Below are 18,778 nucleotides of genomic sequence, written 5' to 3' on the forward strand. Positions count from 1 at the left end.
TTTGCAAGTGCAGTTGCATGACTAAAAAAAACTCCTGCAGTGACATGGCCAAAACAGATGCCTTTTGACCAAAGCCACTAACTACTTTTTTTAACCTGCTGCTTCGAGATCAGTCGAGCCCTGTGACCTTTGCGAGTCACCAGTGTTAGAAAGAGTTGTGAACCAGGCTTCACTTTGCATGGAACATACAACAGTCATCAGAAAGATTTTAAAAATCTACTAACAAAGCAATTCTTCTGCTGCTACGGAAACAAGAGAATACACTCAAACCTCAATATAACAAACACAAATATAACAAAATATCGGTTATAAACACAGATATAACAAAATATCGGTTATAACGAAGTGAACCAAGAACAGTTTTACAATAGATACAGTGCTAGGAACAACTTTTACAAAAAAATTTCGGATATAACAAACTTCTTTTCGTGCAAGATGCAACTATGTTATAACGAGGTTTGAGTGTAATACACAAACATCTGTCTGAAATTCACATTTGTCATTTCAGACGTTTCTGCAGTTGCAACTGATTACAATTCTTCTTTCAATTTGTTATAAAAATATATTCCTAACACTATATCAGTTGCAAGACTATTCTTCATCTACTTTGTTTTAACTGATATTCTGTAATATCCAGATTCGTTATGCATAGGTTTGAGTGTACATATGTACTGCTCCCAGCCCTCAGGAGGTGCTAGTACTCTAGTCTGAAACTGAGCAAAAGCTGACAGTGTAGTACTGAAAAATGATACTGCCATTTGGAGCCGACTGTCTCTGGCTAGTTTTTTAATGTGCATCACCTAATAAATAGGCTCCCACTGTCCCTGTCAAGCCCTTTGCTGTACATAATACGCGAGCTTGCTGTGGCACTGCTTTTTTATAGCCGCTCAGTGAGAAAACTCTTGTACCCAGCTGCGAGGTGTCCAGTGAGACCCAGGTGTCGCCCATCGGCTGGCGGTGGGTCACGCCAGTGCGCACCATCACGCGACCGTCGCTCGTCAGTGCCCAGAGCGACTCGGGCGAGGGCGCGATGCAGCTGAGTGAAGTGCCACGAGGCAAACCCACGGTGTACCACTTGCGCAAACGCGGAATCAGCGCCGCCAGCTGGCCACCCGTCTGAAGGCCCCACACGACTCCTGAAACAAGCACGACGAGACGTAAACCATCATCGAAGCAACACAAAAACATGCAGTTCGTCAACGAGATTTCAGAAGTACAGAGGGGTTTGATAAGCCACTGAGTAGCTAGCTCCCTGAAAGTGCGTTCGTCACGGCTGAATCTTGAGCGGAGGAGAAGCGAGAAATCTTTTTATTTTCAAGGCGAGAGCCGCTCTTGCCTTCAACCCATTACGTGCGTGTGCCATTATCCGCCTTTCTGAACAAAAAAGAAAAAAAGTAAGAGAGAGAGGGAAAAAAAAAGACATAGCACTACCCCAATGCTATAAAGTAGGCATGTGAAAAAAAAAAAGGAAACAGAAAATTTAGATGAAAGGTCTCTTAAGGCCCTGCACCACTTTCCAAACATAGTCTGAAAAATAATGGAGATTGGCAATCAATGCTCTTACAAACATGTGAGCCAAACATTATAGCACAGCACATTGTATAAAATTTGCAGTTCAATCTGAATGTCAGCTAGATATTGCTCTCTCTTGTCTCACAAAATCACGCCATATATTCCAAATCAATTGCACCCAAATAGCAAAGCCGTTGGCTGATTTGAGCATTGTAAGCTACCACGGCATGGGCAAGTGAGCCTTGCATATTTAACACATTGACCGTGCGTGTGTTCAAAGAAAAGAAACTACTCAGGGTCAGGTTGCACAATGATGCACAGATGTAGCTTCATGAACCCTTGTCCCATGTAGCCTTCAGTGCACTCACTGGCCAAAACGAGGGGGACAGTGTTTAGAGGGTGCAACAAGTCACTAATTCTGCTTGCCTCAACAGACTATAAAAATTCTTGAGGTTGTGGATTGACGAGACAATAAACTCTTGACGGTACTGTCATTTGATGATTACTTGGAAAAGGGCCGCAAGGCCTCTTCAACTCAGTGTTGCCAATACCGTGCTATACAGTAATCAAAGACCTTTCGTGTTGTCTTCTGTCAGAGCCGCCCGACAAATGGGCCTTGACACAACCAACAAGCACATGAATTCACCTCTTTGCCAAAAATCCTATCGCAATCAGCATCTTTAGTCCCTTCCTTGTTTCGAACAAGCAAACCTTGTCCTCGCCAAACTGCCGCCAAATTGTTTCGGACTATGTGACCTGTCCAGATGATGGAAAAGGCTTAAGTCATTGTCAGAATAATTCAAATAGCACCGCATTTAAACAAAGGTAATGCAACTTTTAATCCGACCTACTCTATAAGCACAAATGTAACGCAACCTTTTCTCCAGACCTTTTCTACCTAAAGTCAACCCTCGATTTACAACTGAATACTATAATGCCTTTTTTTTCTCGCAGGATGCAATGAAAAGTCACCAAAACTGTCGCCAAATTGTTTCGGACTATGTGACCTGTCTGGATGATGGAAAAGGCTTGAGTCATTGTCAGAATAATTCAAATAGCACCGCATTTACACAAACGTAACGCAACTTTTAATTCGACCTACTCTATAACCACAAATGTAACGCAACCTTTTCTCCAGACCTTTTCTACCTAAAGTCAACCCTCGATGTACAACTGAATACTAGAATGCCTTTTTTTCTCGCAGGATGCAATGAAAAGTCGCCAAAACTGTCGCCAAATTGTTTCGGACTATGTGACCTGTCCAGATGATGGAAAAGGCTTGAGTCATTGTCAGAATAATTCAAATAGCACCGCATTTACACAAACGTAACGCAACTTTTAATCCGATCTGCTCTATAAGCACAAATGTAACGCAACCTTTTCTCTGGACCTTTTCTACCTAAAGTCAACCCTCGATGTACAACTGAATACTAAAATGCCTTTTTTTTCTCGCAGGATGCAATGAAAAGTCGCGCCTTGCGTCACAATCACGATCGTGTTACAATTGAATAAATACAGTAAGAATCGGGAAACCCTTCTCAGAATGCTGAAATTTTTTTCGACAGCATTCCTGTTTCCGTTTCGTATTTTATTGTTATTTTTTAGCAGATATCCAGCCTTTTTTCATGAGTAATCAACATTAAAACTCATTAAGCTAAGCTGACGTGTTAAGTGCTTCAATTTTTTTTTTTTTTTTTCAAACAGTGAGAGCTCACTTTTTAGAAGAGAAATATTCTATGCCAACGACTCCATTTTGTGGAGAAAACTTCTCAAAAGGGGGTATAATTGCTCGGCAGCACGTGTGGCAAAAGGGCCATTGTAATTGTACCACACGCTTTTAAATAGGCGACAATGCAAACGTTCTATATTGTTATTGCCTCCTTGAGCAGAACTGCTTCAAGAGTGCATTGCTTCTAAAAGCAAGAAACTGCATCGTTGTCGCTGCTATGGTCCAGCAAGATATGCGCCATGCCATGCACGGTCAGTTGCAGTAAGCACATGAGAAAATCTGACCATACAAATACCTGCCTGACCAATGCATGCGTACATACAAGCGATGGTATGTGCATGGAAGAAGACACGATGCACGCAAGTCAAAGACCAACTACAGCACACGAGCTTAAACCATTCATGGTCAACAATAGCTTTAGGGTGTACTCTGGTCTGAAACGCTGAAGCAATCTACATTCCAAGGTCGCACTTCTCGAACACATGTATTTGAATTGACTCGGAAATTTATTAAAACCTTCACATACTACGTGCACAAACACCTTTCCACTTTCACGAAAATGCAGCTTTCCCAACCAGAAATCAAACCAGCGATCCTTAGCTGCATAGCATGCCACTAAGGTCGATGGTAAGAAATAAGGCAACACAAGCGTCTCACCCTCGTCCTTGAAGACTCCACTGGCGGCAATGTCCGTCCATTTGGTCCCCGAGTGCAAGAGATTCACGTGCGCCTTCTCCCAAAAGTAGCCTGCGTGAAGCGGCACGTGAGGTAAACTCACTGCTCTTGTTGGTGCTATAGCGTTTTATACCTTAGCCTATCGAACTGCATCTCGTAGGTTGCCAAATGAAATTTTCTTGAAAGGTTCGGCTGATTGTCCATAAATCAATAAGCTTTCATCGATCTTTCACACTCGCACAAGCGTTACATGAATGTAGCACCATCGAGCCCCTCGTTTGTACAAAATTATACAACTACAGAAAACCCTTGACGATACAATGGTGGCTCGTGCAAATTTCAGAGAGATACAAACTTTTCTGTGGTGCCGGACAAGGCGCATTCGCCTAGAATGTAACGAAGTATGTCTGTTGAGAACATATTTTCACGCTGCGCTGTGACATATGATACAAGCGTACACCGCCACACAGGTACAAAGAGGTGCTGCCCAAGCTGACACATAAGACACGGCAATCACACATGAGTGCGGGAAACCGAGTGACCCAAAATCAAAATAGGCCATCAGCAATGCATCGTAACCTCTTCAATTGAGTGCGCAAATCTTGGGAGTCCGTAATGCGCCTTAATGTGCCTTCACATTTAGATTACAGACGGCATTAGTGTTACTTTTTTTCTTTCTTTTTTTTCAGCGCACTGAAGCTTGGTGCTGTGCTCACGGCAGCATTGTTTAATTGCGTGAAATTAAAGCCAAAATTCATTTCTTTTTTAAATATTTGTATATTAACAGCGCCATCTCACGTCATACAGGAGATTATAAAAAAATTTGATACATTGAAAAAAACAGACAAGATGCCAACAGGAAGAGCAAAGTCTTTAGAAACACAGTAGTTGTGAACTCCAGGGTAATGTTGACTACTCATAGATCATTAACTCAAGTTCCCTCAAATCTTGATACAATAGATGTGGATATCATGAATTACCAGTTACACATAAATAATGCTCTCATCGTCGATACAGTAATATGAATATGCACTTATAACAAATTTTCAAGCACAACGAGGTTATTTTCCTGTCAGATAAAACTTCGTTATTATGCGACTCAAGTGCACACAAGTGTACATATATGCATTATCTCTTGATTACAATGCTGCAGCCGCTGCTGGAGTCGAACCCGCAGCATTTCAACTACGCCAATTACACTCACACCTCGATATAGCAAACATAGATATAACGAATTATTGGCAATAACGAAGTAAGTGAAGAAAAGCCTTGTCGCAAATATGAGTAAGAAATAATTGTTTATAACGAATTTTCGAATATAACGAAGCTATTTTAGAAGCATATGTGGCTTTGTTATAACGAGGTTTGAGTGTACTATACAGTCGAACCTCGATATATCGAACAGCGCGGCGATGGCGAAATAGTTCGATATATCCAGAATTCGATATAAAAAAATCACGAAAAAATGCATCAACAGCTTGCTGAAAACAACCAACGAACTGTTCAAGCGTGGTGCAGTAAATACTCACTTGAAGATTCAAACATAGTATTTATTGTGTTGGTTTAAAATATTGAAAAAGAGTAGCCTGCTTTTTGTTGGCCATGGCGTGTTTGACGACTGCGTCCTCAATATAGTCCAGGCGATCCATAAGTGATAGGCCGGTGCCTTCAATCACGCCGCAGTGGCGGCGCACAAGGACCAAGGCAGCTACGACCTCAGCTAATGTCGGGAGCGAGGCACCATCAGCGCTTGCGGGATCCACCTCGGCAGAGTCTTCATTTGGCTGCTCAGCAGTAGCTTCGGCGACAATCTCCACATCCGTGAGCTCCGCCGTTCGGAATTAGGCCTGTCGCGCACCACAGCGCGCGACAGGCCTAACTTCGAATGCAAGAACACTGAGAGCACAACTACTGATGCCTGCCGATGCTACGCGGGAGGAGCTTGCAACAAGTGATGGTGGTAGTGATTGTAAGGAAGAGGAAAAAGGCACCTGATTTCTGTCTGCCTTCAGGCGACACGGTGCAGTGCCTTATAGGGGTGGGGGGAAGGAGGGATAAAAAGAAGGGGATAGGAAAGTGGGGATCCGGTCGAAGCAGTCCAAGGGCGGGGCGCCACAATGCGAGAGCTGCACGGCGTCAGGAGACCGCGGAGGGTGAACCAGTCGACGGGAGCTACGCTGGCGTTGGAGCTCGCGAGGGCACAACCGTCCAGCTTGAAATCCTGCGAGCGAATTCTCCCAACAAATGCGCAGTGTGCCGTTGACACCATAGAGACTGCAACGACTGCAAGCTGCAAGGCTGCGGCGCACGTATGCCGCTACCTTAAAAGTGGCGCTCTCGGCGTCGTCAATGTGTGCAGCACTCGTAAACGCCCGCCGCTCAACCGCTACTTTCGAGAGTTGCGGGAGAGCTCGCCGCCTGTTAATGGAGTGCGGGCGGTTTGGGGTGGCTGAGTTCGATATATCCATTATATGTGAAACTTTGTTCGAAATAAAAAATCAATAATGCACGCGATTTCCCGCGTGATATAGGAACCGTTCGATATAGGCAATAATTCGATATATCTGTGTTCGATATATTGAGGTTTGACTGTAGTGCCATAGCTCTGAAGCAACTGTAGTGGCTTACCTCCCCTGCCACCTTACCCTCCCATAAAAGCGTGCACGCACACACAGGACGTGCTCAAGCTACCTGTGATGTCCCGTCGACAGGAGTTGAGATGCGAGGACATGCTCTCGCAGAACCACACGCCGTGCTTCCCAGCCACCAGGTGCCACTTGCCCTTGCCGAGGACCTTGTGCGAAATCTTGTCAGTGCTGAACACAGAACTGAGATTCTTCTGCATCTTGGCCAAAGCTGGCGACATCTGGTACACAAACTCGTTAAGGTCCACCTAGAATATTGGACAAAATATATAAATAATTATTGTATCTTTCACACATGTGACCCTACTAACACTAAGTGATAAAGTCGAGTACAAAGAAAGCATCATTCGTGACTTTAAAGAAGCCCAGCGACACTTTTCCACAATGGTCAGAAAATGCTGCCGATTCGTAGTTTAGGCTTCCAATAATACACAAGCCAAACATTACGAGGCCTGGAGTTTGAAATTATTTTCAGTCACCTAGAGATCGGAAGCCTCTTCTTTCTACAGATGATGCCACACACTCAAATGACCATGCCATATGCCTAAATTTACGGCCATTGGCTGATTTGAGCGTCACGAGCTACATAGCCTCTGAGGCCACAGGTAGATGCCGCCACATGCCCACGTACACACTCACATATGCTAAAAGTGAAAAGAAAAAAAAGAATAAGTGCTTGTGGTCACAACGGGTGTAACATAACTTTTTTCACCCCAGTGCCATCCCTTCCTGCTTAGCCTCCAGTGTGTTCATTGGGACGAGAGAAGCGAGGAAGCAATTACAGTGTGCAGCAAATCTCTGTAACTGCGCCTGCACTTGACAGATTTTTAAAAATTTTGCAGCAGTCGATTCATGATGCAACAAACTGCTTTAATGAAATCATTTGATGGTTAGTTAGAAAAGCGATGCAGAGCCCCTTTAATGAATGCAGCAGTTTTTATTAAAAATTCAAAACCACGAATTAAAATCCTGGTGCCTACATGAAACTGTTTTCCCAAGCTAAAACAGTGCAGACAAGAAAAAGCCAAGTAACCGCACATAAGGCAAGGCCCTGAAAATCAGTGAAAGACAGTAATTTGAGTACAACCTCAAAGGCACTAAGCCATCGTAGTGGGTTAAATGCTATGTCAAGTGTTTTATTGCCTTCATTCATTTTGTCTAGTAACATGGTACGTTTACCAATTATACCGAATAAAACTGAGAAAAGTGAAAGACATCAAGGAATGTCTCGCTTCACCTGCCACCATTCCTTGTTGTAGCCGCCAGGGACACTGTTCTTGAGGTTCGTCTTGAAGAAGACGCTCCCCTCGCTATCAATGAGCCAGCCCGTGCCGTTGTAACCCAGGTGAATGCAGGCGGGGCTTCCTTTGGATGGCAGGCTACGAGAGGACAGAGTGATACGATAAAAGCAATTACCTAAAATTAGGGATAGGCTAATACACTCGCACCAGATTATAACAAAGTTGCATCTTGAATGAAAACAGGTTTGTTATATCCAAAAATTCGTTATGAGTGGTTTATTCCTAACACTACGTGTACATCTACTGCAAGGCATTTCTTGATTGACTTTGTTATAACCTATATTTTGTTATATATCGTTAAGTTCATTATATCGAAGTCCGAGTGTAGTGTAATTGGAGTTCAAACAGGATTTAAAGAAAACACAGACCCTGTTAAACGATTTGGAATCAAGCAATTTGAATAGTATATATTAAGAAAAATGAACATTTAAGTCATGGTACAATATTTTTAAGAATTGGAACTAAGCACACACGAACGCCACTTTTTTGTTTTGAAATGAAGTGTGAGCAACATTGAACAGAAGTAAGATTTGAACAGAACTCATACAGTTACAGAACAGAACTCAACAGTTATAAGCAGTAAAACAAATTACGTTTTCAAATTTACTACACTTGGGGCATATAAGCTAACATAACATGATCTTGAACCTAAAATACAATTATTTGAGGCAACCGTAAATTGCGCATTTAACTTTTAAGTGTGCATTTTCCACGGCTGCCCCCCCGCCGACGAAGCACGAAGCAGTGATGGCGCGCTCGTGGCCCCGGCGACTCCCAGGAGAGAGAGAGCACTCGTTATTGTGCACGGATTTGCACGAGGTGAGCAGGCCGGCTTGTGTCCCACGAGCTGGTGTTGCCGCAGTTTTTGCCATCGCAGGCACAAGTGCGGACCCCCTCCCTCGAAATCAAAAAAAAAAGAAAGGTACTTTTGAGTTGGCAGTGCCACGCATTTAGTTAGCGTCACATATGTGGGACCGTGCTGCATATATACAGCGCTTTATCGATCATCTACGAAGAATCCGTGTTCGCTTTTCGTTTTTGATGCTGCGCGCCCATGGTGTGGCCTCCAACAACGTTCAGCCTTTTTTTTTCTTTTTTTTAATGCAGACAACCGTGTCTTAACTACCTAGGGGATGTCAGATTAGGTGCTGATGGAAACTCTCCGAGACCACGGTGACAACAACAGATCTTAGCAGGCAGATTGACTCATCGCGCACTTCCGTGTTGCGCCACGAGTTCATGAAATCGTAGCCATTGCAATTAGTAGTAGATTAGCACTGGCAAAAACACGAAGCCACATTATATGCAATGCAATGAATGCGATAGCAATGAATTATAATGTTATATGAAGTAGGGTTGGCAGCTAACTCATTTGCATCCGATATCGCGGAACTCAAACAAAACGCTGGCGTAAGCAAATACAGTCGCTTCAGGGAGAAGTACTCCTTCCTTTCGCACAGTCTCTTCGTATTGAAAGCGCACTGATGCTTGCCGAGATAGCACGTGTGACAGTGGCCGCGCCCTTCAAATCAAAGTTCACCGATGCTACTTGATCCCCCCCCCCGCGTTTCTTCACACCCATCCAAGACAGATGGTTTCCTTATTTCTGTTTGAGCCTGCAAAGGCAGTTCTATCATGCGAGCAGATATCACAAGCACCCTCCAGGCGATAGAGGTAGGCCGGTTCATTTGATCTCTGCTTCAGCAGCACTAGCGCACTTTTACCCGCTTGTAAAAGTTACGATGAGCAAAGGCATGTTATCAATCTGGACTTACAGAAAATGGCGGCGACCGCAAAAGCTTGCCAAGAGTGTCTTTATAATTTCTATCGCAATAATAACGCAGTTTTACCGCTTTTGGGTTAGCTCTGCCTTCAAGTTTCCTTTTGTTTATTTTTTGTGCGTTTACTTTTCAAATTTTCATACCGAACCTGCATATAATGAAATTCCCTTTATAAAAATTTTTTCGTGAATTTATCAATTTCACTGTACCCAGCTTTAACTTACTCTTTCCAATAAGCGAGGTTCTTAAATATTTGCCCATGAAAATTCAAAATGAATTGAGCTACATTAAACTTCACTTTTTATCTCGAATTGTTAGATCTCCTGGTGGCCATTTTAAATAAAAAACATTCATTTTTTCAATGCCAGAGACAGTGCAGCACTACGTCCAACTGAACTGCGATATATGCATGTACAACTCCCCCCTCCCGGTGTGCAGCTCGCAGCCCCACCCTCTTCGGGATTGAAATATTGAAAAGAAAAAGCAACTGAAGTGTGCACTTCAATCAGGGAGACGTGGAATTCATTGTTAATGAACACTATCACAGAGGGTTTAGTGCCACAGGGCTACCAAACGCCATGGTTGGCACAGGAAGCTATCAGCTTTTGGAGGGCAAAAACAAGGTGAGCTCATCTGACAGTGATTAGCATGAATGCGACAGCCCTACCTAGTTTCTGAATTATCCAACGCAGTAATCGTAGAGGCACTACAGTGACTCAACGTGTATCTACACTCAAACCTCAATATAACGAACCTGTATATGACAAATTTTTGGATATAATGAAATATTCTCGAGGCAAGTGTGACCTTTTTATAATGAGGTTTGAGTGTATAGGCCAGGTTCGTGTATAATAGAATCTCGATGGCACAAATTTGAAAGGAGTGCATAAAATATTCGTGTTAGCCCGAATTTGTATGAACCAAAAACAACTTAAAGCTGATAAAAATGATGAACAAGAACTTCATTGGCAACTACACCGTGCTGAAAAAAAAAGTTTGTGATGTTCTTTTGAACTTTCCTGCCTTAACCGTCTCTTAATTGAGTGCCCCGGTTTCCTCGCTCATGCTGCTGGTGCAGCGCGTTCACAGTTCACATCACAGCGAGCGAAAGCGGCCAAACTCATTGGAAATTCGCTCCATTCCCCGTGTAAGCAGCCGCAAAACTGCGCGGCGATGTCGACACGAAAAAATATAAGTCCTGGGGAATTCGCATTGGAGAAATCAAGCGAAAATGCCAGCGCAGCCGGAAAACCACGTCCGCGCCCGCCGAGAATGTTCACATTCGTTCTGCCCTTCGTATACATGCCACCCCCGCCGCCGCAATCGCCGCTTGAGAATTCATTCCATTTTGCACGTTTCCTGAGCACTGAAGTTCGTACCGAGTTATAATTTTGCATACAAGGCACTGAAAAGAAACAGTTTACACCTTTACTAGCATTGTTTCGGAAGACACGCTAGCCGAAATAACACAAGCGGACACATTGGCGGCGACTGATTCAGCCGGCAGTGCAAAAGGAAGCCACGTTTAGGCAAGCTGACTCGCTGCTGCTGCACCTTCTATTTACAGTGTTATCAGCTATCGTAATTTAAACTAGACTCTCGATGAACGTGTCCTTGTCAAGGCCGTGAGCGTATATGTGCCGCGCGGGTAGTTCACGATAGCGCCGACACGACCCAATGCCGATGTCTTCGCCGCCATGTTGATTTGCGGGCAGGTTGTTGACATCATGTGGTTTGAAAGATAGAGCAGCCGGTGAAGCCAAAGCCAAGAAGTAAAAAGATGATACTATGTTGCGTGGCGGGAAAATTGGTCTCGAACTGATTTTTTCGCATTGGCCTCACGGCATGTTTTTCCGGCCACCAAAGCGAGGAAAATTCGGGGAGTTTTGTCGCATTCACCCTCTTTGAGGTCAAAAGTGAACGGGCCTTCCTCCCACTGACAAGCCACGTTGCGCCACTGGCATGCAGCGGTCAATCGCACATTGGTATCATTCGAAATGGCTGGGGAAACCATTCGTATAACACCGAATCACGGTGTATTTTATATAGTTTAATCTGTCCAAAACAACTTCAAAATTCATATCATCGCAAAATTCTCATCAACCGTAATCGTGTCGTCGAGATTCTACTGTAACCTGCTGCTAGGCAACATTTGATGAAAAAAAAACTGTGTAGCTTATGCCCGAGTATATACATACAGGTGCTGTGAGGGGCAGCAACCTGAAAGCAGCGCCAACAGAAAAATACACTGCTTGCCTTCTATTGCAGGGCCCCAAATTTCATCGCACTGCTTCAGAACACATTCCAGACACACGGAACTTACGGTATTTCAGTCCAGCCCGTGCCCTGAGGCATCTTTTCCGAGATTCCGACACGCCCGAGGAGCGTGTCCAGTGTCGTGAGCGCCCAGACAACGTCGTCGTAGCAAGCAACTTGCTGCACCTTGACGAAGCAGCCGACACCGTAGAAAGTGACCGGTTTGCCCTGAACCGTCACGTCAGGGCACATGAATACGTAACCCGAACTGGTTACGTACCTGCGTGAACCGACAAGGAATCTGGTGGAAAGAGGCCCACTGCTCATGGCAGTACGGAGAGTATGGGCAGTTGGTGAATGCCAATCTCCGAAACGGGCAACAAAGAAAACAAAAAAGAGAGAGAGACACTACACACAACACTGCTTCTATAATACAGTTTCATAACAGCAACAGTGGTGACACAGCATTTTCATATCAGAACAGTGCTATGGCAGCACTTATAGCTAATGATTGATATGTGGGGTTTAACGTCCCAAAACCACCATTTGATTATGAGAGACGCCGCAGTGGAGGGCTCCGGAAATTTCGACCACCTGGGGTTCTTTAACGTGCACCCAAATCTGAGCACACGGGCCTACAACATTTCCGCTTCCATTGGAAATGCAGCCGCCGCAGCCGGGATTCGAACCCGCGACCTGCGGGTCACCAGCCGAGTACCTTAGCCACTAGACCACCGCGGCGGGGCAGCACTTATAGCTATGCCTCAATCTACACTCAAACCCCGATATAAATATATAACAGTTATAACAAAGTGAAAAATAGTCTTGCAATAAATATAAATGTTAGGAATAAACCTTTTAACAAATTTGAGAATATAACGAACGAATTTTCTTGTAAGACTCAAATTTGTTATAATGAGGTTTGAGTGTAATCGAGACACGGCTACTGTGGCCAGGAAACAAATCTGCATCATTGAGCTTGGCAGCACAATGCCTTAAACGCTGCCAGAGCGGATCACCCAAATGAAGCTAAGAATTGGTATGTGGGGTGTAAGATCCCAAAACCACCATATGATTATGAGAGACGCCGTAGTGGAGGGCTCCCGAAATTTGGCCACGTGGGGTTCTTTCACTTGCACCCAAATCTGAGCACACGGGCCTACAACATTTCCGCCTCCAACGGAAACGCAGCCGCCCAGCTGGGATTCAATCTCGCGACCTGCGGGTCAGCAGCCGAGTACCTTAGCCACTAGAACACCGCGGCTGGGCAAATAAAACTAAGAAATGACATTAGCTATGCATTCTGTCAATTCACTGTCGAAATCTTTCCTTCACACGCAAGGCAAGTGTCCATAAATTCATACACATTTGAAGGGTACACAAGCTTTCAGGAAATTGCAAAATTCATTGTAGACTCTTCACATAATGACTTATATACATACCTTGATGTTTGGAGCCCCCTGATAATCTAGACCTCTGTATTTATACTAGTAGAATCTCGATGATACAAATTCAAAGGGAGCACACAAAATATTCATATCATACCAAATTTGTATGAACCAAAAAAAATTAAAGCTGATAATGAAGATGAACAAGAACTTTATCGGCAATTACTTCTTGCTGAAAAAAGCGCATGATGTTCTTTTGAATTTTCCTGCCTTCCTCATCTTTCGATGAAATGCCGCGGTTTCCTTACTGATACTCCTGGTGTGGAGCGTTCACACTTGAAATCAAAGGGAGTGCACTTTCACTCGCTTCGTCCTTTAAGCGGCTGGAAAACTGGGCAGTGAAGTTGGCACGAAAAAAATCAGTCCTAGAGAATTCAAACGAAAATGCCAGAGCAGCAGGAAAACCCATTCGCGCCCATCGAAAACATTCACATTCGTTCTGCCCCTTGTAGATGCCACAGTCGCCGCCACCATCACCTTTTCCGAATTCATTCCATTTTGATCGTTTCACGAGCACTAAAGCTTGTACCGAGTTCTAGTTATGCATGTAAAACACTGAAAAGAAACAGTTTGCACCTGTACAAACGTTGCTTCGGAAGATAAGGCAACAGAAACAACACAAGTGGACACAACGGCAGCGATGGATTCAGCTGGCAGTGCAAAACAGAGACACGTTAGGGCATGCTGACTCGCTGCTACTGCAACTTCTACTTCCGGTGTTCTCAGCGATCGTAATCCAAATCAAGCTCTCAATTAACGCATCCTTGTCGAGGTTGTAAGCTTTGACATGCTGCGCGGGTAGTTCACGATAGCGCTGATGCCTTTGCTGCCATGTTGAATTTCTGGCTAGTTGTGTGCATCACGTGGTTTGAGAGCTAGAGTTGCTAGAGCAGCCAGTGTAGCCGAAGCCATGAAGCAAAAAGACGATCTGCTATCGCGTGGCGGGAAAATTGGTCTTAGACCGATTTTTCCGAGTCAGCCTCGCGGCGTGTTTTTCGGCCACTAAAGCAAGAAAAATTCTAGCGAGTTTTGCCGCATTCACTCCCTTCGAGGCCAAAAATGAACCGGCGTTCCCCCAACAGACAGGTCATGTTGCGGTGCTTGCGTGCAGCGGTCAATGCACATTCGCATCAAATGCGGTGGCTGGGGAAACCATTCGTGTAACACAAAATCATGATGTATTTCATATACAGTGCAGACCCCTAGTAACCCGTAGTGCAGACCCCTAGACCTGTAGTAACCGGTCCCGCTTTTAGCACGAGACCGGTTATTACGTGGGTTTTTCTGACCACTGATACATCACCCATTGAACTCAATGCATAAACACACCGTTTATTGCGTAGACGCGCAGAGGAGAATACCAGTTATAACACGGACTTTTAGGCGCGCGTCTATAAAATCGCCAAACGGAGCCCCCTTTCCCGCCGCACTGGCATGTTCGAAGCGGGAGCAGACTGGAATGCACGGGTGGAGGCCAACTGCCAGCCGCGAAAAGGCAAACATAGAGGAGGAGAAGAGAGGGTACAGTAGGGAGGAAGAGAGACCTTGAAAGAAGGAGGGAGCATGCTTTTGTAATGCGAGACAAAAGCAGCGGTGGCAGCAGCGTACTTATTTTTTATTTTCAGTGTCCGCCTTTTGCCTTGTTGCACTTGTCATGTGCGCTTTTCTGTTTATCGTGTCGTAGTGGCCGTGTGACAATGTCGCCGATGGGGCTGTCAACACTGACAACGTGCGGTCCAGCCTTGTTGACAGCAAGTTCCTAACTGCGACGGACACTTTCCAAGACTTAGTCAATGCCGGGGAGTCAGAGCTACCTGTCTGCAACGAAGCGAGCTCAGATGACGCGATCGTCACAGCGGTGTGCGGTAGTACGGAGCTCGCAACCGATGACGAGTCGGACGGCGAAGACGAGTTGGACGGCAAGGACGACGTTGACCTGACGCCAGAACTCGATCTCCCATGCAAAGACGTGTTAAATACCTCACAAAAGTGAAAGGATATAACGCGAAGAAGAGTTTGAGCGAGAAATCGCTTCAGGGCTTGAGCCGTGTCGAGGACGGAATTGTGCGAAGCGCTGTTCTCAAGCATCGCCAGACAAAAATAATGGCATTCTTTCGTTGATGCCGGACTTGGGAACTTGCTGCTGTGTTGTGACTGTGTTAAATGTGTCCGCAAGTGAGAAGTATAATAAAGTGCTTTTGAAAAGTGGGTTGCCCCTTTGGCACTGGCAAAAACCAAAAAAATCATGTTTATGGTTATACCGCGGTATCGCTTATAGCGCGGACTTTCACAACTCCTGTGACTTACCTTATAAGCGGTCTACACTGCAATTTAGTCCATCCAAAACAACCTTAAAATTTATAACATGGCGAAATTCCCATCAACCCTAATCGTATCATCAAGGTTTTACTGTATGCACATAGCTGCGCTATCTGTACAACAGCGATGACAACAAAAGCATGGCCTCACCAGGCTGTGGTCTCGGTGACGCTTACGCTAACTACATTCATGGCAACCTCGTCCCATCCCATGGCAAGGGGTTCGCTGGACAAGGGCGAACGTGCCGCGTACAACTTCTCCTTGTAAATCGCCCACAGGACACCACCTGACGGAGACAGGGCCACCCGGTTCATAGGGCGCGACCCACTCCGCCACGTGAACTCGCGTCCCATGAGCCGGGAGTAGTACACATTGTCTCGGCTGTCAACGCAACAGAGGTAGCCGTCGCACGCCGCCAGCGACACCACTGGCCCCGGCCCTTTGACCTGCAGTGGAGCAAATGAGGAAAGCAGAAAATTGCAACGGTTATCGACCTGTAGCGGAACACCGGATTAACCCTTTGTGGGTCCACCTATATTTTTGACATGACAACAGAAAATATGCCTGCAGAACGTATAAACAACCCGCATAGCAAATGTCTGTTAGACTCATCACCAAACATTTCAAGGCTAATGTACTTGTAACAAGGAGCTAGCAAAATTTACCTGGGCCCAGTGGAAGTCGTAGCGTGGAAAGCGTGGCTCCACAATGCCATGGAACACAACGTCAGGCACAGACGACTCCGCTGATTCATACGAATCGGTCGCATCTTTCTTCTTACTGTAAATGTCCTCAATGGAGAGTTCCGGTTCCAAATCCGGACCGTCCTTGGGCTCTGGGTTTCCAGCACCGCTGCCATTCTCTGCACCGGCGCCATCTTTGGGACTGGTTTCGGCAGCTTCGCTCGATGCCGAAGCCGGGGAAGGAGTGAGGTTGTCAGAGTCGTTAGGCACCAATGAACTGCTGACGGGAACGTCTAAGGGTTGACTAGCGCTAGCTTCGTCACTACGCTGGCGCTGTTTCAGCTGGCCGTAACGACTGAGAATGTGAGAGACGAGCTCGTTTTCGGAGGCACTGTACGGTGGCGGGCACTCGGACTTCTTGTTTTCCTTGTTTAACGTGCTCTGGTCCAAGGGGAACGTACCACTGGGGCTCGCAAAGACCTCGTCGTACGTGGGGACGGGAGACGGACGTTCATCAGACGATGCTGGCACGACCAGCGTGGGTATACTCCGTGCTGCATTTGTAGACGAACCTGAAAGAAAAAAGGAAGAAAATTAACTGACACCCATAGTGAGAGTCGCGCACACTATCGATAAAAAGGAAGAAATTGGGGTCTTTTTCAGCAACGCAACAATAATCGTCACTCGGCACACTTACGTTCCCTTCCTCGCAAACTGTTCGCTCGCTACTTTCCTTTAAAAAATGCTGCTTCACATTGATGGTACATACACTGTCTGTCGCCTGGAAGTACCATGTGTAAGAATGGCTGACTAGATGCGTTGGTTCAGCATATTTTGAAGTGTACATCGCAAGGAAGACCTTGTATAGAAGGACCTGTCACACGACAAATTATAATGTCATTTTCAGAATGTGATTGGTTAGAGAAGTAATTTGTGTGCTGTCGCACAGGAAAACTAATGCCCTGAGATGAAAATTAAATTTACATTCAAACGAGTTCAGAAAACACATTCACATTCAATTGTAAATCGGATACATAGTTTCTAAGACAGGGATCTCTCAAGGAGATGGATATTCACTAAAATAATGTAACATTTGTAATTTGTAAATAACTTATCCCTTACAAGATTAATTGTTGCTAGTGTAATGATATAATAATATGAGCGAAATTTTCTCAAATAAAAGTGTACTTTCAATCCGCCTTTCTCTCGACGCCACGCGAAAGTGGCAAAACACCCACTGGCCTCGGAGGCTATCGTCCCAGCAATACAAGTTCTCCCAGCCACTACCAAAATTGCAGAAGGCAACAGCAGTTCGACGCCAGCAAAATTTCACTTATGCTTTGTTATCATTGTTGCCTGGATCATGTTAATAGTCGTGTTTCGATGATCAAGGTTGTGATTTTAGGAAGTAGCAGCAGTTATCCCATTTCTGCATCCGGAGTGTCAGTCGTATTCCCGTGCTCTGTGATATTATCGGAGCCACCACTCCCAGTTTTTTAATGCACATCTAATTGTAAGTACACCAATGCTCAGGCATTTCGCCTTTGTCAAAATGCAGCCACTGTGGCCAGCAGTTTAGGCCATGTGTTCACAGATGGCAGCATATCACTTTACCTGCGAAGCTACCACGCTAGGATGTCATGCATCAGATCTAAACTGTAAAACATAGGAAGTAGCTCAGGTTTGGCGTGTTTACCAGTTGCAAGAGGTTACTAATCTACTGCACAAGCTTTTTCAGGTCACGGCACCCCTAAGTGCAGTAGTTTTGTCGCACAAATTCCACCTGACTTACCATGCTTGAGTTTGCGCTTTCTGGCAGTAAACACTATGTCTTCCTCATCCTCCGATTCATTGGGGAACTGCATGGACTCAAAGCTCCTTGACCGATGCACAGACGACAGAGCATCGCCGGGCTGTGTGGCCACCATTTCGGTACTGGACACTTGTTCGGCATCCAATGCTGTTTCGGCGACGCGACTGTTGCCGCTGGCAGTGCTCCCTCGCCGCACCGTGCCGCTGGGAGAACTGCCACCGCTGTCGCTTTCATGCAGTCTGGGTGCCTTCTGCCGGAACCAGTCGAGAACCGCACTTCCATTTGTGTTCTTGAAAAGTTGAAGCACTTGAGGGTCAGGAAGTCGGGTGTCGCGGAGGAGGGCCGTGATCTCGGCCAGCGGCGTGACGATGGTGTTCTTAATGGCTGTCATGTCAGGAAGCCGCATTTCGTTGTCTGTAATGAAGAGACATTTTTATCTTAAAGGGGTCCTCGCAAACTCTTTGAACATGGTCAGAGAACGCTGCCGATCGATAATCGAGGCTGAACATGTGAGGCAAACATTATAGCGCAACATGCAGCTTGAAATTCACAATGAATTTTCAAAATCAGCAGGAATCACTCAGTCTTTTTTCAAGAAATGGTGCTGTATTCCGAA

At 45.3% G+C, this 18,778-nt stretch overlaps 1 protein-coding gene across 2 annotated transcripts in view; it reads right to left on the reverse strand.

Moving 5' to 3' along the window:
- LOC119167148 (tectonin beta-propeller repeat-containing protein 2) overlaps positions 1–18,778 on the reverse strand; it is a 65,717-nt gene that overhangs the window by 20,661 nt on the left and 26,278 nt on the right. For both annotated transcript variants that reach the window (XM_075867010.1, XM_037418584.2), the window contains exons 8-15: positions 18,142–18,576; positions 16,332–16,921; positions 15,817–16,112; positions 11,967–12,179; positions 7,799–7,940; positions 6,608–6,809; positions 3,899–3,988; positions 909–1,136 (exon numbers count right to left, since the gene is read on the reverse strand). In XM_075867010.1, the coding sequence (XP_075723125.1) occupies positions 909–1,136; positions 3,899–3,988; positions 6,608–6,809; positions 7,799–7,940; positions 11,967–12,179; positions 15,817–16,112; positions 16,332–16,921; positions 18,142–18,576 (2,196 nt within the window). The remainder of the gene's footprint in view (positions 1–908; positions 1,137–3,898; positions 3,989–6,607; positions 6,810–7,798; positions 7,941–11,966; positions 12,180–15,816; positions 16,113–16,331; positions 16,922–18,141; positions 18,577–18,778) is intronic.

Source organism: Rhipicephalus microplus, chromosome 6 (genome assembly GCF_043290135.1).
Source record: "Rhipicephalus microplus isolate Deutch F79 chromosome 6, USDA_Rmic, whole genome shotgun sequence".
Classification (NCBI taxonomy): Eukaryota; Metazoa; Arthropoda; class Arachnida; order Ixodida; family Ixodidae; genus Rhipicephalus; species Rhipicephalus microplus.